The sequence below is a fragment of the Nyctereutes procyonoides genome, unplaced genomic scaffold, assembly GCF_905146905.1.
Source record: "Nyctereutes procyonoides isolate TBG_1078 unplaced genomic scaffold, NYPRO_anot_genome, whole genome shotgun sequence".
NCBI lineage: Eukaryota > Metazoa > Chordata > Mammalia > Carnivora > Canidae > Nyctereutes > Nyctereutes procyonoides.
Window position 1 is genome coordinate 29,036,324 of NW_026575042.1, and position 27,060 is coordinate 29,063,383.

The 27,060-nt window shown below is 42.1% G+C and overlaps 1 protein-coding gene across 1 annotated transcript in view; it reads right to left on the reverse strand.

Annotated features, from left to right (window-relative positions):
• Window positions 1–27,060, reverse strand: part of CPNE4 (copine 4) — a 332,370-nt gene that overhangs the window by 24,243 nt on the left and 281,067 nt on the right. Inside the window, exons 7-10 of the mRNA XM_055321334.1 lie at window positions 20,465–20,563; window positions 14,590–14,676; window positions 11,741–11,800; window positions 2,098–2,231 (exon numbers count right to left, since the gene is read on the reverse strand). Of these exons, the coding sequence (XP_055177309.1) occupies window positions 2,098–2,231; window positions 11,741–11,800; window positions 14,590–14,676; window positions 20,465–20,563 (380 nt within the window). The remainder of the gene's footprint in view (window positions 1–2,097; window positions 2,232–11,740; window positions 11,801–14,589; window positions 14,677–20,464; window positions 20,564–27,060) is intronic.

The following is a 27,060-nucleotide window of genomic DNA, read 5'->3' on the forward strand; positions in this document are numbered from 1 at the left end:
GGTGTCAGATCTCTTTTTTATATTGAATCTGTATTTCTGCATGAATACAAAATGCTCTCTAGGCTATGCATCTAAAAGATGCATGGGTCACTCGGATTGTAGTGTCCGCATGTTGCATGTGAAGTAACCAGGAAACGGAGGAAGTTCAGCAGCCCACTCGAGATCATCCCATAAATCTGCTGCAGAACCACAGCCAAGGCTCCGGGCTTTGGCATCTTCGTTTCTGGTCAATTCATCAATCTTTTCTTTGGAATTCATCATTACACTGCCTTCTCCCCTGAAGAGTCAACTTTATTATTAAGCATCTATTTACTGTATTGTATCAAGTGATTTACCTACTTTATTTCTTTTATGAGCATTTCAAGATTTAAAAGTTACTAGTAATCCAGTGGATATCCCTCCACCTCCTTCATTCTTGCTTCTTATGCATACACCAGTATACTAAATCATTCGTGTGTGTGTGCGTTAGAAAGGAGAGAATGACTGTTTTGGTGTCTTGTGGATGTCTGGAGAGTTTCTGGCAGTGGAGATGCAATTTGTCAGTTTTTTTCTTTCCTTGGTGGAACTCTCCATATGATATATACCCTCTCTAGGAATACTCCCTGTATTTGGGCCAAAAGAAAGCAGAGCTGAAATTCAAGTTGTCTTCACAGTCAATATCTCAAGGTTAAGTAGAAGAAGTATCACTTCAACAAGGTAATTTAAAATGCTATTGCCCTCTGTTCTAAACATACAAGAAGGCAAGTGTCAGAAAGGGCCTGAGTGTTTAAAGCTGTTTGACTTTACTGGACCTGTTCATTCAGTCCCTGGTTGCCCTCATACCCAGTTGAGTTACTGGCAATGACCGAGCCAAATCCAGAAAATCACCAGCAAGAAGGATACTGATGAGACCTTGTGCATCACCTGTCCTGTTGGTTTCTCTGCACATTGCGGTCACTAGATTGTCTCATTCCTTATAGAGCCCGGGGCAACAGGTTTTGAATATAACTCCCACTAATCATGAGACTAGAAAAAACAGAAATCATGCTATTCCATACAATTTCTCTGAAACTGGAGGACAGAGCCACTTTATTTTCCTGATTTAAAGGGTTAGTTTGTTGCTTCTTATCACTAACTAGCCTTGTTTTACAGTCATACTAAGGACTCAACTGAGATTTATCCATATTTATATTTACATTGGTTCTACCTCAAAGAACCTTCTCAGACAGGTGAACAACTTCACCTCAACCTAGAAATATTGAAAAGGCAAAGTAAATTCAGTTTAATGTAATTTATGTAAATCACAATTCTCTTGGTGGGAAAGGTCAATATTTACCATCAAGGAAAAATAAATGTAATACTTATCTGATCTCAAAATCATGTTTTCTGTATACACACACACACACATACTTCCATGGGCACACACACACGCACATGGGCAGACACACACTCTGCTAGTATTACCAATATCTTTGAAGTCAGTGAAACACCATGGTTATGAGCTTAAGCAGTGGAATGAATTAGATCTGAGTTCAAATCCTACCACGGGCTGAGCGACATGCACAGATTACTTAACCTCCCTGTGCAGTTCTCTTCTTCTGTTAAATAGTGCCTACTAGGTAAGGCATAATGTGAGGGTTAGATGCAGTACTGTCCAATAAACTGGTGCTTCTCAAACTCCAAAGTACATACAAATCATTTGGGAATCTTGTTAACATGAAGATTCTAATTCAATAAGTCTGGGGTGGGGCTCACAATCCTGAATTCCTGGGTGGTGCTGTGCTGCTAGTCCATGGACCACTTTGAGTAGCAAGACATCCTGAAACTTCACAAAATGTAAAGTGGTTTTGCAAGCCAAATAAGAAAGTTGAGAAAGGGTGTGTGTGTGTGTGTGTGTGTGTGTGTGTGTGTGTGACCAAGGTGAACATGGCATGAACTCAAGTTTCTCTAGGTATGGAGAGGATAAAACATCTGGGTCAGCTTTTATCCTGTTCCCTCATGAGCCTCAGTATGGGTAGCTGCTGGGTTTCATTTCCATTTTTCTGCCAAGGATCAGCCAGGGAACCATCAGAACCCACAGAGAGATGATAAGGCCTGAGCCAACTGGAAGTCTTGTACCTGTCATAGTCTTGGCAGATCTCCCCCACAGCCACCAAGGCTTTCAGATACTCGTTAGGCTGGTAAGGGTGGATGTAGTGCAGGGAACAGCTGTTCCTGGGGTCTCCGTTTGAGGCTGTGAAATCTATAGCTACCTGGAAGAGAAAATAGGAGAATGGGTGGATTTAAAGTGAATGCATCCTATAGGAATTGTAATCCACCAACCACACAAAAGACATGGCTTGAGATGGAAAAAGCAGCACATCACATACCCTGCCAAGAAGGAAAGTAAGAGAAGTTACTAATTTGGTTGAGGCCACTTCTGTAGTCTTCCGTTCTCCTCTCCCCCAATGCCAAAACAGAACGTGAGATTGACATGCAGGTCAGAAAGCCCAGCCACTGTTTATCCACATCACCAGGCAGCAGGAGTAAGGGTGGAGTATCTGCTCCCCAGGTCATAATTCACTAAGAAACGACTTCTCTGCTCTTCAGGCAGGACAATCCCATCTCAGAGGCAGAGGTAAAATCCCTTAAAACTAAATTCTGTGATAAAGATGTGGTCTATATAAAAAAGCCATTGTCATGTTTTCATGTGTGGTGAGTTGCAGAGGAACGTGCTGTAGTGGTTATAATACATTTTCTGCAAGAAGCAGCTTCGAGTGAGGCATTCAGCTTTTGGGTTCCATTCATGTGGGAAGTCTTGCTTATAAGAGAGGAAGCCTGAATGCTATGGCATCATGACTGGGAGGTAGAGAAGAAAAATATCTGTCTTGCTGCCAACTAGATATTATCCTTGAACTTCTTAATTTTTTTCTGACCCCCTAGCATCATTATCTAAATAAGAATTGACTCCTTAACACCATTTAGCAACACCAAATAACAACAAAAGCCTCAAGCCTGGAGAGTGTGAAAATGAGAAGGAACATTTCTTCTGTCTCCCAACATTATTACCATTTAAATAAAAGTTAACCCAGCAAACACCTCTCAAAAAAAAAAAAAAAAAAAAAAGCTTCAGCTTGGGAGTGGGCAGGGGTAGGGAAAAGATAATGGGGATTAAAACAAAAGGAGTTGTAGGAAAAGAAAGAAATGATCATGTTGCGTCTTTTCTTTTTCTTTAGGGCCTGTCAGCATCCTCTCATAGGCTTACTAATGACAGAAAGGCTTTATTTTCTCTTATGATCTTGTGGTTGGGAAATGTTATTTGTACATCATGTGACAACATTCCACTATACCACATAATTGGAGTGTCCCATTGGATTTATTGGGGGAGGGGATGTTACTTCTGGAAGGACAGAGAAAAGGTACTATGTGTTCTGTTTCTGCTCCTAAAAGATCAGCCTGCAAGAGTCAGGTTAATAAGGGACAATGTCCCCAATTCCTTATAATGCTGCCACCAAATCTAAGTGACTAGAAGAGGAAAAAGCTATAGGCTAACAGGAGTTCACTTACAATCTTTCTTTTTTTCTTTCATAAATTTACTTTCTTCATCAGTGATTTTGTGTCCCCTTTTCTTCCTCACCCCTCCCCAGGATTGTGTGGAAACAGAATTTAAGCAGGATTCAAATTCTATTTTCAGAATACCCTGATGTTTTCAACAAAGGGAGTACCAACTGATACAATGCTGGTACTAACAGTGTTTCAAAAGGAAAAAAGGTCATGTGGAGAGAAATCACACGGTATTTCCCTAACCCTGAGATGCCCTCACTCAGAGAACAAAGGGAAGAAAGAGAAGAGTAACCTTTGTTAAAACCCTACTCTGTGTCAGACACTATGTTATCTGCTTTCCAGGTATTTTGTTATTTCATTTTCCCTAAAATCTCTGGTACGAAGAGATTGTCGTTTTATTGATGGAGATCCTGATGCCAAAGGTGATGAAGTTTGCTGGAGACAGAGCTGGGTTAAAACCCAGGTCTATATGGCTCTGAAGACTGCTCCTCTGTTATGTCATTATACATCTAAGAGAACATATGTGGCTGTGGCTAAGATACCAGGATGTCACATGGGTATGTTAGTTCCTATGAAGAATGGAGGGGATTTAGCCTGGAAGTAGCGAGACTAGCTAGAGGTAATAGAGTAATTTAGGAGAGATGAATGGCCTTGAGTGAAAGTTTTTTCTAATCAGAACAGTTGTAAAAGGTAGGCAAAGAGCAATTGAAGTGTGTGTATGTGTGTGTGTGTGTGTGTATGTGTGTGTGTAATAGGGAGAATGTGTTACTGAGGATGACTGGAGGTGATCTAAGAGGACCAGTAAAATCCAGCTGGGAAAAAAGAGAGACAAGAGGTGAAGGTCCTTTTAATCAAGGACTGTGATGAAAAGCTCGAGTGTGGGGGGCCTCCATGTATTCTGTGAATGAGAAGGAGATGTAAAGCCCTCCAGGACCCACGCATGGGGCCTCAACCAGACAGAGGTCCAAATACATGCAGATTATTTCTGGAAAACTTCTCTAAGAGGAACACCTGGGAGGTGCTTGAGAGATAGTGTTCGAAGAAACCATATATACCTAGGGTCCTCCTGGTTCACGAAGCTCAAGCATGTAGAGCCACTACTCTTAGCCTTTTGGTCCTGATGAGACACACTTAGGGGTAACGGCACCTCCCACACATATATATAGGGTTTAAAAGGTAAAAAAAAAAAAATGCTAGGAAGGCCAGGTATAAAGCCACCTCTTTCCTATTCCTACTAAAGAAAGCATTTTAGGACTCTAGAGAATTCTAGAGAACATGGGAATGTTGTTATGGAGATAACCTTGATTCTGCTCTGATTTATCTAAAATGCAAATCATTGGCAGGTGACGAGATGTTGTTATTGATAACCAGTACCTATGGCTCACATCAGGTCTGTTTATGAAGTTCGTCATCATGGATCACCACAATCCTCTGCCTGTGCTTCTGGATGCTGCAGTTGAAAACTGTCCCATGCGCTGATTACCTGAGTGTCAAGGGTATTCCATGGTGACAAACACAATGCTGGTGTCTTGATATAAAACCAGAGAATGAAACCAGGTAATACAAAGGCCAGAAGGGAAAAACCTCCATAAAGAGAAATGAGAACTCAAGAAACTCAAATGTTCCTCTTTTCCTCCCCAGGCATGGGCAAGATCCTCCAAGTACGCAGGCACCAAGTGGCAGCATTCAAGTCCGGGTGTATCACCTGAATGAATATGTTGTGTTATGGGGAGAAGTGTGTATAATGTCTGGATGAACACACATAGATGTCGGCAACAATTTATTTTAAAACAGAGCAACATATCATAGAGTTGGGGCGAGTGGAAGGCAAGAGAGGTGACGAGGACACGAATTCCAGAAGGCATTCATTGCCAGCTGACCCTGCACTTGCATGATCTCGAGAGCGAATGCCTCCTTTTAAAGTTTGCACCCTAGGTGCCTCTCTTGCTTTACCCTCATTCTGGCCTTGTTTGTATTTTCATTTTCTATCAACTCTTCATCCTCGGGTTTGGAATAATTCCCTTCTGCTTAACAAACTAGTGTGGAGCAGGGGCGAGAGCGAGAAGGGGGATTGTGACCAGAGAGATTGAGGATAGAAAATGAAGAGCACTTGGTGACTGATGGCTGACAAGATGACATCTTGAGGATAGTGGAACCCTGAAGACCACTATTAGAAGGTCGGTGTTGGGTTGCCTGCTCTTGGGGTGCTGTGCAGACATATGAACAGGCCTGATGGAAAATTAACTTTTTTTTTCTGCAGACAGCCCTCTGGGGGCAGGGGAGGGGGGTGGAGGGGTTCCACTTTTTCCACAGGGATGGCCCCAGTGTCTATGACAACCACAGAGGTTATTCTAGCTCCAGAGACTCTGATAGAGCTTTGGGGAAAGGTATGAACTGAAAACTTACCTGGACAAAGAGGAAAGAAACCAATGATCCTTACCACCTACCCCTTTCTGTAGTTCCCACCGCTTATAACAAAAATATTTTATCATTGGCTAGACAGCAAGGTAGTCTTAAGTATACAGCAGCTGAAAGATCTTTTTCCTGGCAAGTTACGGTTTCTAATGTCTCCCTGATGAAGCTGGAGATAAAATATCTATCTTCAGGAGGTGGCCCTTCTACCAAGAATTCTCTGTGCTCTTTAAGTTAGCATTAGTGGAAAGAGAACAGAGCGAAAGGTTAGGTTTATTTTAAAAAGCAACAGGGAGGCAGTGAAAGACGGGAATAAGCTGAGAAATAAAAGCAAAGAAAATGACTGAAAAATACCAGTTTGTGGAGGTGGCTACCAACGCCTGGCTTCCTGAATGCTGGTGAGCTTGTGGGGTGGCCACGTTTTCATTTTCTGATATGAAGCATTTACAAAAGCCTGTGGTTCTGGTATGTGCTCCAATCTTCTCAGCACGCGGCCTGGGAACAGGCGGCCGCCCGTGGCTCTCCCCTTCTGCCCAGGAGGCCTCGCTCATCATTAAGCAGAGCTGTGGAGCAGCTTTGCAAACCCTTGTCAAGTCAGACTGTGCAATGTTCCCTCTATTGCTACCGAGCCTCCGGTGCAGAGCTGCTTCCCAGAAAAGGCTGGAAGCCAATCAGAAGCATCTATCTTCAGACATTCTTAGCTTCTTATATGAAATGAGCCCACTCCTCAGATCCCCTTCTCTTCTGTGACAAACAAGCCATTTGAAACCTCCCGGATATTTTCTAAGGGAAGCTGCTGTGAACCACCTTCTGGTTAGCTGCCTTATTTCTCTGCAATCAATCTGCAGTCAACCTTTGTCATATCATCTGCTGGGGCAGCAGTTTTCTTTCCTTTACGTTTTTTTTTTTTTTTATATTTGTATATAGTTTGGACCCGTATAATAAGCCTGATAGGTAGAGATACTGTTCAGTCTAGACCATTTCTTAAATGACAGGTTAAACTCTTGTGCTTTTCAATTTCCTCAAAACTCCACTAGGGGCAAAGAAATGGGACCCTAGGCTAGATGGAAGGGATCCCAAGGTCACCTGGTTCATTTCCCACAAACTGCTAAGCATTCCGCTTTTCAACCCAGGGCTCATTCTCATTTCTCAAAGGTGTACACCAGAGTCTGCCAGTGTTTAGCCTGGGATATAATGTAGTGATTTCAAACTTAAACTGGGACACAGTGTAGACAGAGGATGCCTGGAAGGTGTTAGGGACTGGGCAGATTGCCTGAGAGAATTCGTAATAGGTGATCTTTTTCTTTAGGGTGGAAGGTTAATCTGGGAGGAGCCCCATTCAGATTATTATATCCTATTACCAAAATGTAGACTATAAAATTGGAGAAAAAGCAAAGCCATACTGTTCTTAATGTTAAAAAATTATCAATAATAAAAATGGCCATCTGAAAATATGAAAAAATACATTTTGAAGGTCACCTGGACCACTTGAGAATCTGATACAAAATTTATGTCCTTTCATTGGAAAATGCACATACCTAATTCTGCACATAATTTTGGGAGCTCAGGGATGCCCCACAGAATGGGGGGATGATCCACAGAATTGTGGATCCTAGGCTAGGATTCCACTAGCTTAGCAAGTCATGTTTCTTTTCCTTTCTAGATTTCCCCTCTCTCTCCCTCGCCCCCTCCCCTTTTTCTCTCTCTCTCTCTACATAGACACACAAATATTTTATCTGGTTATAATCATAGGGTAGCTCTGCTTTATGTTCTTTTTTTTCAGTTAACAATAGGTCATAAATATGTCTCCATGTTATCATCAATCATATAATTATCATTTAGAATGGCTGTATCATAATCCACCTAAATGAGGTACTGTAATTTACATAGCCATTATCCTATTGTTGGACATTTAGGGTGCTTACTGCTTGTCTCTGAAAATCTGCTTTACAAAGTACATTTTTTTTTTTTTTTTGCATCTGGAAAAGCAGTAACTTTCAAAGGAAATAGTGAAGTTTTCTACCATTTTCTTTCCAAATACCTTATGGTGTCTGTCTCTTCTATGCTGCCTATAATCTTGTGTTTTGTGTGTGAAATTCTAGTATCTAATTTTATTTTTGCCTGCTGTGCCATGTGCCAAACACAGTGAACTCCATCTCCCCCCCTCTAGTCTGTTTCTCCTCCACCCACCTCCCCCGGCCTCCTCCAGGACTGCCATGTGACAGTTGCCCTCAAATTCTTAGCACTTGAGCATTCACGCGAGGAGATAGAACGTCCTCAGGGGCGCCCTTGGCCTCTGGAAATTGTGTGCAGAATCAAGTTTGTGCATTTTCCAGCAAGAGGATATAGATTGTGTATCAGATTCTCAAGTGGTGCCGCTGACCAAAAAAGAATCATTGACTAGGGCTCTTTTTAGCATCTTAATCTCTTTCCCTCCCCTGGAGCTGCTTCTCTCTCTACTTGTAGTCAGATTCTAGCCTAAAACTTGCCCTCTTTTAATCCTCAAGTTGCTATCCTCCTTTCCCCCTCTTGCCACCTCTTCACTGCCCGCCTTCCTCAATGAGTAGTTATACCCACTGTGTTCCCTTCCTTACTTTCTGTCTACACCCTAACTCCTGGGTCTCCCTGTCTCACGCTGCTAAAATTGCTCATTCAAAAGATGATACATGCCTCTTTATCACATGCCCCTGTTTTTTATTCATCTTCTAAATTCTCTTTCACATATGGGATTATTGCCCTTGATCTTATAAAATTTTCTCCTTAATCATTTGAAGTTCTGGCTTGTCCTGGACCTTTCCTCTGGCATTTCTGCATCTATTGGTTACCCCTCTTCCCCTTGCTGCCCACCGGAGATCTATAATTTTCTGAGACACCTTTTTTCTCTCTGGCCATCTTATCCAGACCCTTATGTGTGCAGCTTCTACCTCTCTCCTGAAGCCTACGACCATAGTTCTAAGATCCATCTCTACTGGAAGACCTGAAAGTACCTCCATCATGTCCAAGTGCAAATCCATCATCTCACTGGCAGCTCCTCTGGATTTCCATATTGCCATGAATAGACTCGCCATGCATTGTCAGTCAGGCACAAAAGATTTGAGTCCTCTGGACTCATCATTCTCTCTTGTCTTCCGTTGCCTCATTGCACAGGCCAAAGCTTATTGGTCTCTCTTGCTGCAGTGTTTCTTCCTACTGCTGCACTGCTGGTTTAGCCTCTTACTACTTGTCACCAGGACTGTTAATCTCTTCTTGCTTCATCTTCCAGAGTGCCCTCACCACCTTCGATGCCTTCCACCAAACACGCCCAGTTTAGTTCCCTAATGCATGTCCCCAATTGCTTCGATGTCCTGCTCAAGATTCTTCTGAACATTCCCTCATTTACCACCTTACTTCAAAATTAAAAGCCCTCCAAATTCTTAATCCAAACCACTTCTCTAACACTCCTCTGAATATATCATGTTTATGCATATTAACACAAATATGGTTTCAATATTTATCAGTAGAATATGTGGATGCATAAACATTTAAGTTCATAGGGATGCTTTTTTTTTTTTTAAAGAGAGGTGGAGGTGGGGAGGGACAGAAGGAGAGGAAGAGAGAGAATCTTAAGCAGGCTCTGCACCTAGTGCAGAGCCTGACATGGGGCTTGATCTCACAACCTTGAGATCATAGCCTGAGCCAAAATCAAGAGTTGGACACTTAACTGACTGAGCCATCCCTGTAGGGATGCTTTTGAAGGAAAAACCTAGTATGATATATATCCATCTCATTTCTTGTTTTTCCTAAATCTTACCTCTCCTTTAAGGTTTAGGGTTCAATCCACTATAATTCAATAACAGTAACTAATATACATCAGCCTGGCATCTGAAGGGAAAGATGCTCCACTTTTGACATCTTAAGGTTGAGTCAGAAATACCAGGCATCTGTGGAAAGTGCAAAAGCTTTCTCCGAGCCCCTGTTTGTAACAGGCATTGGTCAGAGCCTTGATAGGAAACAAACAGTCCCTTCAAAAGGATGATCCAAGAGAGCTTAATAAAAGGACAATTTGAAAAGTTGAGGGATACTAGTCGATAAGGTAAGGGAAGAGGAGTTAGAACTGAGGAGGTGGTGGTGAGAGCCATTAAGGTGGTGCCTCCCAGCGGGGGAGGACCAGCAGTAGTGAGAGAGGAGGGGAGGGTCATCCTTCTGTTATCAGGCAGGCCATGTGGACCCAGCATGTGGAGCTGGGGACCCTGTGGGGTTAAACTTCTGATGTTCATGGGGGCTGGTTTTTGCAGCATAACTCCAAGAGCAGAGCAAGCCCCTGAAGGCTGAATAAAGAGTTATTCAAGAGCATGGAATCTATAGACTCTAAAACAGACCCAAATCAATAGAACTTTCCCTGGAAAATCTATAAATGTTTCCTGAGTTGCTCATTTGCCTAAGAATGTGGAACACTATTTTCAGTAGCTCTCTTTTATGATACTGCTGGCTTCTCTGCTTCCATTTGTGTATATCCAGCACAATGAGCCCACAGGAGGCTAGAGTTAGGTGTGTGTGCTTACAATGAGTAGGTTTGCTCCTTTCCATATGTGCTGCCATGCATGCAGGAGGGCTGGGTGGGTGCACCTTTAGAGAACCTTAAACTTTACAGAAATGACCAAATTCTATAATTAACTCATAACTATTGAGGGGTAGGTGAACAATGCTCGAAGGTTAGGGAGGACCATAGGTAGACTCCTCTGAGATTAGAGTAGAGGACAAGCCTCTAGTTAAGGAGAGGTCAGTCTGTCAAACAACCCTAAACTCATCCCTTTGGAACTTCTTTTAGTTCTTTGAGTACCACCATCCCTGTCCCAGAAATACATTGGTCCTGTCTTCTCTCTTGGGCTTAAACCTGGACAAAAAAATTAAACCATCTGCTTTGCTTTCTTCATATGACTGAGCTAGTCAGGGAGCTAAACAGGGCTGAACTTCATGACTATGCATCTGTAAGATGAGGAACAAAAGCTGTTCAGATTGTATTTGTCTTGTTTGCCATGTGGCTTTCCCATAGGTTTTTAGCAGATCTCTCTCTCTGGCCATCTGAGGATGCTCTTTCTGGAGGTCACATCTGCCCAAACCTAGGAGGGTTTCGAATATTAAGTTATTCCAGGGCAGATGGACTCATAAGCTTGGTCTACCAGCATCTTAAAAAGACCCAGCCAACCCACCCAAATACATATTTGGAGCATGTAAATCCCATGTATTCACAGATTACATGTAGGAGATGATCCCTGATCCATCCACTGAATCTAGGTACTCTATTTCTCAACTTTGAAAGACTAGTTCTCCAATATTCTGAAATTTACCTTTTCATTGTTTAATGAACCACTTGGATGGCTTACTCTTGGCATTGGTGCTTGTGTTTGGGCTGTATCTGCCTTGGCTCAGTGAGACTTACTTCCTTGCCATCCTACTCACCAGGCGATGGGATCTGGCAATATGCCCACTGCTCCATGCCTCATATAGTTACTGAAAGAATGGGAAGCATTAGGAAGGTTCTCAAATCACCTGAGTTTGAGTGACATGAATTTCTTGATATGATTGTGTGACAGCCATACTCAATGGAGAAAATGGAAATATGAACTCACTTTAAAAACATGATACTATAAAAAAACCAAAAAACATGATACTATGCAATATTTCAGCAATGAGAACTGAACAAAGCTGACAAACGTTGATTGTGTTGTTAAGGGTTTTAGTAAACTTTTGTCTCCTCATTCCCACAATCCAGCACCATCCCCCATACCTTGCTCCTTGAATACAAACAAATGGGGAAAGAACTTACTGTAAACTGGATTTGGCAGCCACCCATTATGTAGTCCAAGAAAGAATGCATCTTGTGGATCTGCATGGGAGAAGGAAAGGAAATGGTTTTAGTAACAACACAATCTATTTCTTTATGGAGTGGAAGCTTAATCTTTGGGGTTGGGCTGCTAACCTAGAATAAGGAGTAGAAAGAGCTCTGTGGGGAAAAAAGGGGTCAGTTGATTTTGTTATGTTAAGGAGAGAAAAAGCAATGCTCAATTCAGATGGCCCTGTGAGGATTGCAACTACCCACGCCCTGCTCCCCTCTCTTGGGTTATAGTATCTCTGGTGAGAGACTAACAGTGTATTTTCCAAGTGTCACTCCTATTTTGGAATCCTATTTTGAAATTAATAAAGTCTCACACTTGGCTTCAGTTTTGCTCCCCATGTCTAAGTCCCAGTCCTGGTACCATTCTTAATACCATAAGTAATCTAGATTGGTGGCTTCAGGATCGCAATGACCTGAGAAGGCCTTTACTGACAGTTTCCCATTAGTTACATTCCTGCCATACCATGAAAAATGACTAATACTTATGAGCACTAACTCTAAGCCAGGGACTCAACATCCATAATTTCATTTAATTCTTAGAACAACCTTATAAAATTGGCACTATCATTATTCTTGTGCCATTTCGTGGAGGAGGGATTTGAGGCTAAGATCTCCTACCTAGAAAGTAGGTGGTGGAGGTGGGACTCTAATGATGGCAGTCTGGACTGCATAGTCCATTCTTTGGACCTCTGGGCTGGGAGTCAGCGTGGTCCCTGCTTTCTATCCAACCATGAACATCTGTGTTCTCATGTGCCTTACCAATTTCTGGTCTTCATTTCTGCTTCCATGATTCTTCTGCTTGACTCAGGGTGATATTCATCCATTTATTTATTTAACAAGGATTTATTGAGCCCCCACTATGCACTAGATGGTAGGGATATAGTGATGAGAAAAAGGGACATGATCCCTGTAGTCATGGAGCTCACAAACTGCCCCCTTTTACCTGTGAATTCTGACCCTCAATTCTCGTATTCCATCTGATACTCAGGGCAGCGTCTCAGAGACTGACCCAATAAATCCTGTGTTGGTACCACCTCCAGGTGGTACACATCTCTTGGCAGACTTCTCAGGGCTAATGTTCACTTGGCCCCCTAAACAGTGTCTACTCCAGGCTTCCTTCTGGCAATGCTTTGCTTGATGGTTGAGACACCCTCCTATTGTCTTGTATATCGAGGAAATAAGAACTTGGTTGGGAATGAGTTGAAATAACATTGGCCCCTGAGCACTAAATTATGAGATCAATTCATGGAGGATCAAAACAAATTTAGACACAGTCACCTACAGGAGACAGATAACCACTGAACTGGTTCATCTAGATCTTTTCTCCTTCCTGCTTCCCTGGCTATGAGGATGTTTTGAAAGTGCCTGGGATTTGATTTGTAAGGTAAGATGACCAGAGACAAGTGCCTTTGGAAGCAGGCACAGCTCCCCAAAGGACCGGAGGCATGTCACGCCACTCAGAGGCCACATGGAGAAGCATGAGGGTCAGTCAGAAGGCAGAAAGATTGAAAGGAAAGTGTGGGTAGAAGTCCTTATTGTGTTTTTTCATGTAAGGAATGAGTGAGTAGGGTAAGCAGTTAAACTAGTTTAGGATTGGAGAGTTTCAATTATTTTGATGGCTCTGGAATATAGAGGTGGCCTCTAATTATCTGAAGCCTGTACGTGGGATGATATAGGGCCACAGAAATATTGACTGTATATGTGAGAGCTCCATAAAGGAGGTGGTTGCAGGTATGGGCTCTGGATTAGTAGGTCTGCATATTAAAGCTATGCTCACAAGCAAGTTGTTTGCTATCTCCAGGAATTAGCTAACCCCAGGAGGAGCAGATCCTACCTGGGTCTGCAGGGCCCCAAGACATTAAAGCATCAAAAACTATAGAAAATAAAAGACACAATTAATACAATGATCCCAGTTGGCCAATCCTCTAGTTATCCCCTAGTCCCACTGACTGATTCAAGGGGTGGGCACATCTGTCTTTCCTTCCCTCTTTTTTTTGCTATGAGAAGATGTGCTCCTGCAGCACCCAGCAGCCATGGAAAGAAAAATCTGGAAGAAGGAACCTGACACACAAAAAGAGAAACTAGATGGCATTTAAGTCTTATATGGTAGAGTCAGACAGGCATAGGTTAAAATCTCAGTATTTAAACTTACCACATGTGTGACTAGTTACATGATCTCAGTTGACAGCAGAAATCTCAGGGTTATGATACAAGTTAAACAGAATTCCTCATAGTTACTCTCATATAGTAAATACTCAACCAGTGCCAGAACTACTCTTAGGTGTGATTTAAGAGATTTGATTATTAGCATGTAGGATTTTCTGTGAAGTTAGAGCCCTTCTGGGAGGAATTTCTAGGCCCTTGTGATCTTTCACCATTGCTTTGTGTTTATAGCACCCTTTCAGCATGGGTGAGCTGCCACATACAAAGCACTGAACACTGTGACAACCACATGGTAGGTGCTCTGGAAATGTTGGATTACCCTTTTGGGGGATCTCCCTCTGATGCTGTTCTGGACAGAGAAGAGCCTGACACATGACTCCTCATCTTTGGGGGTATGACTATCTTTGTGGAAGGGAAAGTGGCATCAAGCCACCAAAACTCCAAGGCCATGCATGCTTAACATTTCTCATTGCACATCCATTAATACACTGACTTTCTGATTTTTATTTTTAAAAACACCACACCTCCTTGATATCCTTTCCCACTGACCGTACAACCTGAGCTCTTCTTCCCAGCCCTAGCTTCACAGTACTGGGAAAGAGGGACTACATACGTACCTTGCACAGATTCAAAATCACCATGCCCGAGTTCTTATAATTCTTCTTCTTGGCTTTGTATTTTGGATTGATGCACTCCCATTGCACCTGTGACAACATCACATGCTCAGGGAGAAGTGGAGTCATTCAGGGAGGCCCAGTCCCCAGGTGCTGCAGCAGATGGATATGAAGGCTGACAAATGGTCTCTGCAAGATAACCCTTGCATCCCGAGGGACTGTACAGAGGTATGGCTGAGTGAGACTGACATCAGGTTGCCTAGTTGGAATCCCGGTCATACCAATTTCCTGGCATGTGACCCTTAGCAAATTACTTGATTCCTCTATGTCTTAGATACCTCCTCCATAAAATGGAGCTGATAATTGTATCTATCTCAGGATTATTGTGAAGATTTAATTTTTTTTTTTATTCACGAGAGACACATGGAGAAAGGCAGAGACATCGGCAGAAGGAAAAGCAGGCTCCCTGCAGGGATCCTGATGCGGGACTCAATCCCAGGACCCCAGGATCATGACCTGAGCCAAAGACATTCAACCACTGAGCCACCCAGTACCCCAATTATTGTAAAGATTTAATAATTAATCCACATAATACATTTAAAACAGTGCCCAGCACTTTTAAATGCTTTATATTAATAGGGTCAAATCAAGCAACAGAGACAAGGAGACATCTGGAGACACATTCCTAACACAAGTGTTGAGTCTTAGTGCCTGCGAAATAGCTTAAAAGCTTGGAACATTGAGAGACATTGAATGCTGGCTACAGGAAGTTAGTGGGGATGATGATTAGTTTGCATAGAACCTCACTGAGAACTAAAATAATAGACTGATACATATCACAACAGTGACACAACAGATCTCCCATGGGGCTTCTCTGAGGGATAGTATCAGACCTGCAAGAGTGGCTGAAATTGAGGGAGTGTCTAGTGGAAGAGATATCAACCCTTCCGGCCTACAAGAGACTTCATGTGACAAAACCAACTACAAGTCAAACATCCAAGAGCTACTAAATGCTCCTGCCTACCATTCTAGGGGAGCTGGATCCTTGGATTTCTAGTTAGGAGACAAATTTTCACTCTCTCTCTGACAATTAAGAGTATCTGAGAATAAAGCAGTTTCTGAGGCAGATGTGAGTTGGGGTAGACTGATACAGCATTGACTCCCACTGATTCATTCTTCTTAGGGTCCATGCATTTGGGCAGTTCCCTCCCACAACGACAGTGAGCATACTCATGTGACTTGTTTTGGCCAATTGGATATTAGCAAAAGTGATATGAGCAGAGGATTAAAAAGTGCTTGTGTATTGGGGCTTGCCTTCTTCTTGCTGCTAGGGAGTTTTTGCCGCCACGTAGAAAAGCTTAGGCTGATCTGGAGAATAAGAGTACACGGAGAAATGTCCTGGCCATCCCCATTGCTGAGGCATACATGCATGAGTGAGTTCAGTCGGCATCATGTAGAGCAGAGAGGAGCTGCCCTGGGTGAACTCAGCCTATACTGCCAACCCAGGGAACTGTGGGCAAATAATGATTGTTGTTTCAGCCAGGAAGTTTTGGGGTAATTTGTTCCTCAGCAACAGATAATTGAAAACAATAGTTTCTCAATACTGGGAATTTCCAGTAGGCACTGAGTAACTAGGTAAGGGTTGGGAAGAGAGGAATCCTGTACTGGCTAAAAGTCCTCTAAAACTCCTTCCATAAAAGGAAGGAAAGAAAAAGAGGAAGGAAGGAAAGAAGGGAGGAAGAAAGGAAGGGAGGGATCTAGGGAGGGAGGAGAGGAAGAAAGAAGAGTCAAATTGAATCTCCAACCTGGTTTTTTTTAGAGGCCTGATCTTTCCATCTTCATGATGGTTGTCTTTCTTCCCTCACTTAGGTTCTCTTCTCACTTGCTCTCCATGTGGGTAGCATCTGATCAACAAGAATTCTAGCTTGTCTCAAAGTAGATTTAGTATTTTCTGACCAAGCACCCAAATTCATCAAAACTGAAATTGCCTTTCCCCTAAATATTCCTCTAATGTCACAGAACAAATAAGTAGTGTAGGAATTTCCCTTTCACTTGGAAAGAAAAGATCCAAAATAAGTTGTGATGATTCCTCTGTCATTTCTAATAATTTCTATTAACCTCAATTTCTTCAGTCAAGCAGGACATAACGAATGAAACTTTGAATGAGTTAAATTTCAAGTTATATTAAGAATTCTAATGATAATCTATGAAAAGCCTACTCATTTCCATTACAGGCTAAGGTGTATCAGTAGTGGAGGAAGGTTGATGCAGCCAGATAAGGGCTCCAAGGAAGCAGGTACTTGGGGCTTTCATGCCTGTTGGGCGGGAAAGGGATGCTGATGAACCAGGTCTAAGTATTTTGCATCTGTCTTGGGATAAAGTTTTCATGTAACTATAGACTATGTGCTTTACATCGACAATCCCACTTAACTCTCCCACAATGCACTTTTAGAGATAAAAGATGGGGCTCAGGTCTTATGGGTGGCAACTGGTAGAGCTGGGATTCACCGCATCAGTCTCCCTCCAAAGCCTGGCCCAGTGACACAGTGCTTCCCCGGGGGGTCTTACAGGGGCTCTCCTATTTGTTCTCGCAAGTTTCTCTTTTGGCCACCTCAGTGTAAGGCTGTTCATGAAGGCCCCCCAAAATTAATCCGAGCTAATCAAGAATTGACCCTGCAGAACCATGACTCTCACAGGAAGGAGCTTAAAAGAAGATGGTTCCTCGTTTTGTCTTTGTTTCTGCTTACTGAGGTTCCTCAGGTTCCCACCTCCTCTATCCTCTCTCCTTATCCTCCATTCTCTTGACATTAACTGCCTATTTGTTGGCAGCTCCAAAAACACATCTCCAGGGAGGCCTCTGTTCCAGTTTCCCAAACCCCATTCTTGAACTTTCCTTACAAACTAGACCTCCCTGAAACAAGACTTCCTTACTCAGGAAATGGCACCAACATTTACTCATCTATCCCCCTCATAGCCAAACTCTCAACACGTCATGTAGCTCTTGTCTCCAAAATCTACCTTAAATCACTCTGCTTCTCTCCATCTCTGTTATCACTTTTTTACCCTAAGTCATTATCACCTCTTGCCCTGCCTGCAAGTAGCCTCCGACAGATCTGCTTCACTGTCTTCTGTCTCTCTCTCTAATGGATTATCTACACAGTGGCCAGAGGCATTTTTTTAAAAGTTAAAACTAGTCATGTTATTCTCTAGCTGGAACCTCTTCGCACCACTGTCCAGTAGAATTTTCTGCAATGATGGAAATATTCTATATCTGTACCAACCAATATTGAAGCCACTAGACACATGAGACTATGGAGTACTTGGAGGGTGACTAGTGTGGCTGAGGAATTGAAATTGAAATGTAATTTTAATTAATTAAGACTAAAACACTCACATGTAGCTAGTGGCTCCTGTCCTAGCACAAAGCTGTCTCTCATCACTTTTAGAAGAAAATCCAAACTCCTTTCTTCAAACTATTAGAATGTGCTTTTTCTGGCCCCTGCCTTTGTCTTTGACCACATTTCATCCACTCCAAATATACTGGTCACTTTCCATATCCTTAATCACACCAAGCTCTTTCCTCCCTCAGGACTTTATAATGCTATTCCCTCAGCCTACATGCTTATTCCTTGCTTGTTACATGGTTGGCTTCTTCTCATCTTTAAGGGATTACAACTTAAATGCTGCCTTTTTAGATTACTTCCCAGTACCATACCTTTATACTAAACTTGTTCAGTTTTTTATAGCATTTGTCACAGGCTATAACTACACCTTAATTTTCTGTTTGATTCATGTTTATATTTTACTCTGATCCACAGTCATGACACACCTAGAGCTTGGCACTTAGTTCCATAATAAATACTAGTAGAATCAATAAATAAGAGAATATTTCCCACAGTGCAAATGTGCCTAAAAGGGGCTGAATGACTGGACTAAATAAAATCTTTCTGGTATCTCAGTGATACAGAAAAGTACATAGCATAGCAAAGATTCATTTCCTCAGTGGGACTTAAAGATTCATGTCTGTTTGTTTGAAAGCATCAGACTTTGGTGTTCTTCAGTTATAATACATGCTATAATTTTACTTTTAATACCCTCTCAGGAACCTAAAGATGAAATTTCCCCCCATTTATTGATTTGGCTATTTCTGCTTATAGAGGAAAACAGGACACAACTTTGTGAAACTTTTTAAACTCTAATACATGGTATCAATAACTCATTGATTTATTAGCTCACTAGGGCCTGGTTCAACAGACCAACCACTTCTCTATCTTGTTATCCCGGGTGAAACTTCACTTATAATTTAGTGTTGGTTTTTTGTTTTTAAGATTTTATTTATTTATTTGAGAGAGAGGGGGAGAGAAAGGGGAGAGAGGGAGAGAGGGAGATAGAGAGAGAGATAGAGAGAGAGAGAGCATGAGACACTGGCAGAGGGAGATGGAGAAGCAGACTCCCCACTGAGCAGACAGCCTGATTGCAGGACCACATGGGATAGAGTCAAATCCCTGGGATCATGACCTAAGCCGAAGGCAGATGCTTAAACAGACTGAGCCACCCAGGTGTCCCAATTTAGTGTTGGTTTTGACTGTGGCCCTGAAACTGCATGCCTGCTTGTGGTAGAGTTCTCTCCATGTTTCACACCTTACTTGCAATACTAGATATTTAATAGAGCATATACGACAGGTTCTGTGGGAGCTATGTAGAAAGTTGCCCTTGATTTTCTAGACCAATTATAAGTACTTGAACAATGGTCTGATTCAGATTAAGCTTCCAGTTCTAAAGAATGTTAGTTTATTCCCATTAAGCCTAGGTATATTTTGACCTTATATCTGAAAGAAGAGACCTGAAAAGTGAGTTGTGACATCCTCTGTTATCAGCATTTCTTTTTTTCTTCTTTTAAGATTTTATTTATTTATTCATGACAGAGAGAGGCAGAAACAGAAGCAGGCTCCATGCAGGGAGCTCTATGTGGGACTCAATTCCGGGATTCCAGGACCACGCCCTGAGCCAAAGGCCGATAACTGGCTGAGCCACCCAGGAATCCCTGTTATCAGCATTTCTGAGCTGGCCAGGTATAGGATCTTATCTCTAAGAGAAAGAGCTTTCTCAAAGCCACTGAATGCTCAGCTGTCACTCTTTTCCCAGAGTAAGAATGTCAGGTATTTTGGGTTGAGTTCCCCTGAGACAAAGATTTAACTGTTAAGTAGTTCATTTAGGAGGCAATACCAGGAAGCACCAACCAAGGAGTGGCGAGTTGAGAGGCAGAGGCTGCCACAGAGGTGTGCAAGTCAGTTACTGTGGGCAACCAGGGCTCATTGCTGCTGGGAAACTCTAGAAAACTGCATAGAACATGCACTAAGAATTCTGCACCCCGCAGGGTCAAGAGAGCTGGGGTATTTATACTTCAACCCCTATTGGTTACTTGTTGAGGGCTGCTCCCTGGAAGGAGCCTGATGCAGGACTTGATCTCAGGACCCTGGGATCACAACCTGAGCCAAAAACAGATGCTCAACCACTGAATTACCCAGGTGCCCCATCACCTTCATTTTTTAAGTGAGAAAACTGAGGCATAGAGAGGTGAAGTCACTTGTCCAAGATTACACAGCTAAAGGAAATTAGAAACATTCTCATCTGACCTCTGTTTTACTGATAGAGAAGCTGTACTACACTAGAGCAATGTCTTCTGCAAGGTCATACTAGTTGCTTTGGGTTAAGTTAGTACGAGAATCTAAATACTCAAATCTCACCATGCTCCCTACTCATTACATTAAATCAAATATTGATATCTCCTCTCTAGGTGCTCCATGTGTAGTGGGTGCTCAGGATGCATCATGAGAGAAGTGTCTGGGGGAAATGCCATGTGTGGTTTACCACCTACCTGTTTCCCTTCCATTGCTCCCCTCATCTCCTTGAATGTTGAGGTGAATTCTCCAATGAAGTCGTGTTTGCCGTTGGAGTCCCAGTCCCATACTATGCACTGCAAGAGAAAGAAGTATCTTTTTTTTTTTAAATTAAGAATGCATCCACAGTAGCTGAAGGCAGTGCAAACTTTATGAGGAAGAACTGATAAGAGATGCCTAGTCTGGAACAAAAGCCCAGCACTCTAGGATTGTGGCATGTGGAATGTAGTATGCCTTTGGTTTCTATAATTTTTAAATTAGATTTTTAATATTAATTCCAGTGTAGTTAACATACAGCGTTATATTAGTTTCAGGTGTACAATATAGCAATCAACACTTCTATACATGACTCAGTGTTCAACATGATAGATGTACTCTTAATCCCCTTCATCTATTTCACCTATCCCGATCCCCACCTCCTCCCCTCTGGTAACCATCAGTTTGTTCTCTACAGCTAAGAGTCTGTTTCTTGCTTTGTCTCTCTCTTTCCCTCTTTGCTTCTTTGTTTTGTTTCTTAAATTCCACATATGAGTGACATCATACAGTATTTGTCTTTCTCTGACTTATTTCATTTAGTATTATACTCTCTACATCCATCTATGTTGTTGCAAGTGGTAAGAGCTCATTCCCAGTGATTTCTGGAGTCTTTACTTAGCCTTATTGCCACAATCTCAAACTAGTCACTGTGATTCAACAGTGACTAATAATCTGTCCATTTTTCCAGATAAGGTTAACAGGACCAAAAGGATATGAGTGACTCACCAAAGGACCATCTAGTGAATGGGAACCTGGGATGTGAACGCAGATGTCCTAACTCCACTTCCAGTGTTTTCTACACAGCAAAGCCTCCCTGGTCTACAGGTGGAAACGCATGCCTGACTCCATTATCTGTAGCTCATGTTTAATGATTTGAACAGGACCATATTAGTCACATTTTCTTTTTTTATTTTATTTTTTCTGAAGGCAAAAGGGCAATGCTAACAATAATGAGTAAGAAGGCAAATAAGTGAAGTCTTTAGCTGTACCCATATGGAAAACAGTGACAGATAAGTCACATTGGTAAATATCAGGCACCCCTCACACATGAGATGGTTGCTTCTAACATGAGGGCTCTTTCTAACAATATTAAGGCTAAATTCTGGGCTCCCAACCAACACTCTGTAGAGTGACTCAGATTGAATCAGTAGCCATCATTCTGTTTGGTTACATATTCTTAGGCAAAGAAGGAGTTCTGCATTTTGTTTCCAGGGTGCAGGTTGTGGAGTAGGGTCTCAGGCACTGTGGATACAACTTCTAGATCTTAAGCTAGTGATTTGCACTGAGGAAGTCTCAGATCTCAAATAAGACCGAGGCAGCAAAGGAGAACTTTTACTGCAAAGTTTCCTCTGGAACATTCGGGTTCTAAGAGGTGGCCTGGTCCTTCCTCAGGATGCAGATCCCATTGGCCAGTCCTGTCTGAAAAACCTGACTTGAATCTATTCTCTGATCCTGTGAGATGACCCAGACCTAAAATGAAATGTGTCCAAAATGAAACATGATTTCCTCCGTGAATTCATTCCTGCTCGTTTAATTTTCTCTGCCATGGTGAATTGCACCAACACTCCTCCAGTTGCTACAAGGAGAAAACTGAGTGTCATTCCTGATATTCCACTCCCCCTTGCTCCCACATCAACTCCAGTGCATTCTATCTCCCAAATATGTTTGGACCCCAACACTGTCACCTGCATTACCAGTCTGGTCTCCTTACTCTCCCCAGTGTGTCCCCCCTCCCCCCCCACCATCTATAATCCACCAGTCAGGCTCATTTCCTGCCTAAAATCAAAATGCTTATAGGCTAACTAAGGTCTTCTAAGGGCTTTCATGATCTGACTTCCTGTATATCCCCAAATTCACCCTTTATGATCCATGTGTACAGTATTTTAAATACTGTAAAATGAATTAAATTCATTTTAATATGAAGTTGCTTGGAATGAAAAGCATTTGCTAAGAAGTATTTGCAAAGAACTTTTTTGAGGCATCTGGTATTTTTTATTTTTTAAAGATTATATTTATTTGAGACAGAGAGTGTGCAAGAGAGAGAGAACATGAGTGGGGAGGAGGGAAGGGGTGGAGCAGAAAGAGAGGGAGAAGCAGGGTTCCTGCTGAGCAGGGAGCCCAACGCAGGGCTTGATTCCAGGACCCTAAGATCATGACCTGAGCCAAAGGTAGACACTTAACCAACTGAGCCACCCAGGAGCCCCCTTTTTTGAGGCATCTTGGAGAAAAACAAATTTCTCAACTTTTGCTTTCTCTTTCAATATGGAGGCCATGGTAGATAATTCTTTTGCATGGAAAACATTCATAAGTCCTTTGGTTATGGAGGAGATTATCTTAGAATAAATCAAAATGGAAGAGGTTAAAACAAAGGGAGCTCAACTGCTCTGCTGAATAAAGTAATGTCAAGTTGAGTTTTCCCTTTGCAACTAGAGACATAGACATAGGACCCAGGGGTGTGGGTTGAGAAGAAGTTTAGTAAGGATTCATCAGAGGGCTGAAGACAGACCTGACATTGGAGTAGGAGGAGGTAAGAGACAAGTAAGGAACTTTGAAAATGGTGAGGTCTAAATTTCAAGGTTAGGTTGTTTGGATATCTCTCCCCTCATGTGTCCTCTCTACTTCCTCCTCTCCTGTTATCCCCGAGACTCTAGTAAATCTGCCACCCATAACATTATGCTGGTGGTGACTTGGAGAATAAAGGTGAGGGGCTGTGTCCACGTTTTGGGACAAGTAGACCAGAGAACACTGTGATATGTCCCATAGGGATTGCAGACTGAGGGGAACAGGGCTGTGGAGGGAGAGCCAGACAGATTTCTCCTAGGAATGGAACCCACAAAAACCCTGGTGAGGGTATCAACTTCCACAGTACATGGAGTTAGAACTCAAGATATCTTATCTAGATTTTGAAAGGATCTTTGACCCCAGGAAGTTGGAGAATTACAATTAACATTCAGCTGAAACCATTCAACTTACACTAACTTTTTGGTCACTACATGTTTACTCAATGGATAGATGCTAAAAGTAAACTACTGATTGTATCTGTTATGTGAATCTGAGTCTCCAAGTGAGGGAAATGCACAGCAGAGTCCCCAGATGACCCAGGATGGACATTTGTATCTACAAGAAATAAATCACCGCTGTTGTCAGCCACTGAGATTGCCACAGCATAACTCAGTCTGAGAACCATTTAAGTACTTAAAGTGCTGTCGTAGGGAAAGGTATTTCAATTTACTTTTTTGGACTCCAAAAGAAGGAAAACAAATTTTGTAGGAATGTTACAAAGAAGTAACAAATAAAAGAATTTCTCAGGAATTAAACTGTCCAGAAATAAAGTTAACTGTGTAAGAGTGAGTGTTTTATTGTTGGAAATGTTTAAGAAGAAACTGGAAGACTATGCCCAAAAAATGTGGTAGAGAGAGTCAAGCAGAGAATGTTATAGAGGATTTGGTGGGATATTCTTTGCGTTTTCTTCTAACTCGGAGATGCTAAGATTAGTTGGAGTTGTATAGGTTGCAAAATAATGTCAATGAAAGGCTTAGCTCTTTCTGGTTGAAATGCTAAGCAATGTGATGTATGTAGGAGTGATGAGAACCCCCTTTTTCATTCAGAGTAGGACAAAGTCCTATCTGATTTATTACAATGAAGAGTGGAACCAATGAATGATTCATCCATTTGGAAAAATCGCTCAGACTGTGCATTGTACATACCACATTGTTGAACACTGTCAGTTGATCTGTGGTTACTACAACCAGGTGTTTTTCTCCTTGTTTGCCAGCCCCTCCTTACTGACTCTCCCACCTTACACAGGTATGACCTGGGCCTGGACACAGAAAGAAAGAAGGGTGGTCCTTGGGCCCATGTCTTTACAGCTCTTAACTCTGCCTGGTAGTGAATACAGCCATGGGACACCTGAGACTGACACTCAGATACTCTTCTACCTTGAGGAGCAGATAAAAAGGCAGAGGGCAGAAACACATGAGAGGAAAGAAGTGAAGCAGCCATTTAGATTCTTTTCTGCCTTGGGAAAGAGGTTGCATCCCCTTCTTCCTGCCTCCCTGGTCATAGTAGAATATAGAAAAAGCAAGAGGGGATGCACACAGTACTTCAGTTTGTCACAGAATCTTAGGCAAAGACCACGTCACTCCTTTTTTTGTCCTCCCTTAGGCTCCTTAGGTCATGCTGTGGTTAGTTACTTTCCCTCCTTCCACCTGCCATCTGCAAATTTCAGGACATTTGTAATGTGCCATCTCTCAGGGGCAGAAAAGGAGTGACAACTAACCTCCATGGGCTACAGGGTGAGTCAGGTTTGACAGGACTCTAGTCCTGGCCTCCCAGGGGCAGGCCCTGCCGCTTACATGGGCTCTGCTTCTTCGATTGGCTAGCATTTCTCATATGGCAGATGCAGAAATCTGTTTTGACCTATCTCAGAAGGGACCCTAAAGGAAGGAAGACACAGTGAAGCAGAAAAACAAAAACACTCTTCCTGTCTCTCCCTGCCACAGAGCTGGCTTGTGACAGCTCTGATGCGGTTGAGAGAGGAACGCATCTGGGTGAAAAGTAAACAGATCAACTGCCCTGTAGAAAAACTGAGACCGAGGCAGGGTTCTTGGTGTGAATCAATAAGGAAGCCTTGACAGATCTGCGAGAGATCAGCAGCTGGAGACTCTCCAGGAGCCAGAAAGCTTCTCAAGTCCCTGTATCCCACAGTGGAGTTTAGGATGCAATCTTATGATGTCTGAGCTCCACAGATGTCCAAGCAACTCCCTCATTTTACAAAGAAGGAAATGGTGGTGGAAAAGTGAAGTGGCTTCTTTGAGTTCACCCAGTGCAGGGCTGGGACTAAAATCCAGGTTTCCCAGCTCCCTGATTTCCCAGCTGCCACGTGAATAGCAAATTATAGTAATTAAAACATATATAGTGCTTACTGTATACCAGTCATTGTCCTGAGCACTTTATTTTATGTATAAAATATGTATCTCTCAACTCATTTAATCCCCGCAACAATTTATTGTTATGCTCATTTTATGGATGAGGAAACAGAGGCACAGAGAGGTAAAGTAAGTTTCCCAAGACCACCTGGCTAACCCTAGATAATCTTTGAACTAAAAGAAGTTCATATAAAGACTCCTAACTCTGGGAAACGAACTAGGGGTGGTGGAAGGGGAGGAGGGCGGGGGGTGGGGGTAATGGGTGACGGGCACTGAGGGGGGCACTTGACGGGATGAGCACTGGGTGTTATTCTGTATGTTGGTAAATTGAACACCAATAAAAATTAATTTATTAAAAAAATAAAATAAAAGAAGTTCATAACTTGTCTTAACTGACCATCTTTTATGAACCTATGCCCCTTGGTTTATGGTCTTTAATCCTTTACGACAACCTTGAAATATCAGTATTATTATTACCATTCACAGGTAATTGTCATTCACAGGCTTAGAGAGATTAAGTGACTTGACTGGACACCTAGAGAGTGACAAAGATGAGTCTGAATCCAGGTTTCTGGTGCCAAAGCTGATACGTTTTTTGTTATCCCATACAGCCTCTTAATGGAAGCAGAAATTCATAGTTGAGGTCTTCTTAGTTTGCTCTGTTTAAAAAACCCCATTCTGTGATTGAAACTATAAACTACTAGGATTCTCTGAAGATCAATGAACACACCAAGCAACAGAGAGAACCTGTTCACTATTTCCATGCAAGAGGCTGCACAGACAGCCGCACATGCATGGTCTCTGGGGTCTTTAGCTCTGCCTGTGAAATGCATGGATAGATGTGTCTTGAGAGTTTGCATTACTCCATCCTGTTCTTATCTTACATTTGTATGGAACCCATTATAAGAAAGGTATGCCAACTTATTGTTCATTAGCCTTTTGTGATGGTCACTTTTACTTGTCAACTTGGCTAGGCTACAGTCCTGTTATTTAATCAAACACTAATCTAGGTTTGCAGTGAAATTATTTTATAGACACAGTTGATCAGTTCATAATCAGTTGACTTTAAAATAAGGGGAATTTTGTGGTTCCATATGAATTTTAGGATCATGTTTCTATTTCTGTTAAATAACAGAAAACAACAAAACACCACTGGGATTTTGATGGCGATAACACTGAATCTATAGACCACTGGGAGGAGTATGGGTATTTTGAACCATATGAAGTCTTCAACACATGAACATGGAATGTCTTTCCATTTATTTGTGTCTCCTTTAATTTCATCAGTGTTTTATAGTTTCCAATGTGCATTCTTTTGCCTCCTTGTTTAAGTTTATTCCTAAGTATTTTATTATTTTTGATGCTATTGTAAGTGGGACCGTTTTCTTTTTTAAATTCAATTAGCCAACATATTGTATATCATTAGTTTCAGAGGGACTGTATTCTTAATTTCCTTTTTGGATGGTTCATCATCAGTGTATAGAAACACAACTGACTTTTGTATGTTGATTTTGTATCCTGTAAGTTTACTGAATTTGTGTATTCTAACAGTTTTTTGGTGGAGTCTATGGGGTTTTCTACATATAGGAATCATGTCACTTGCAACCAGA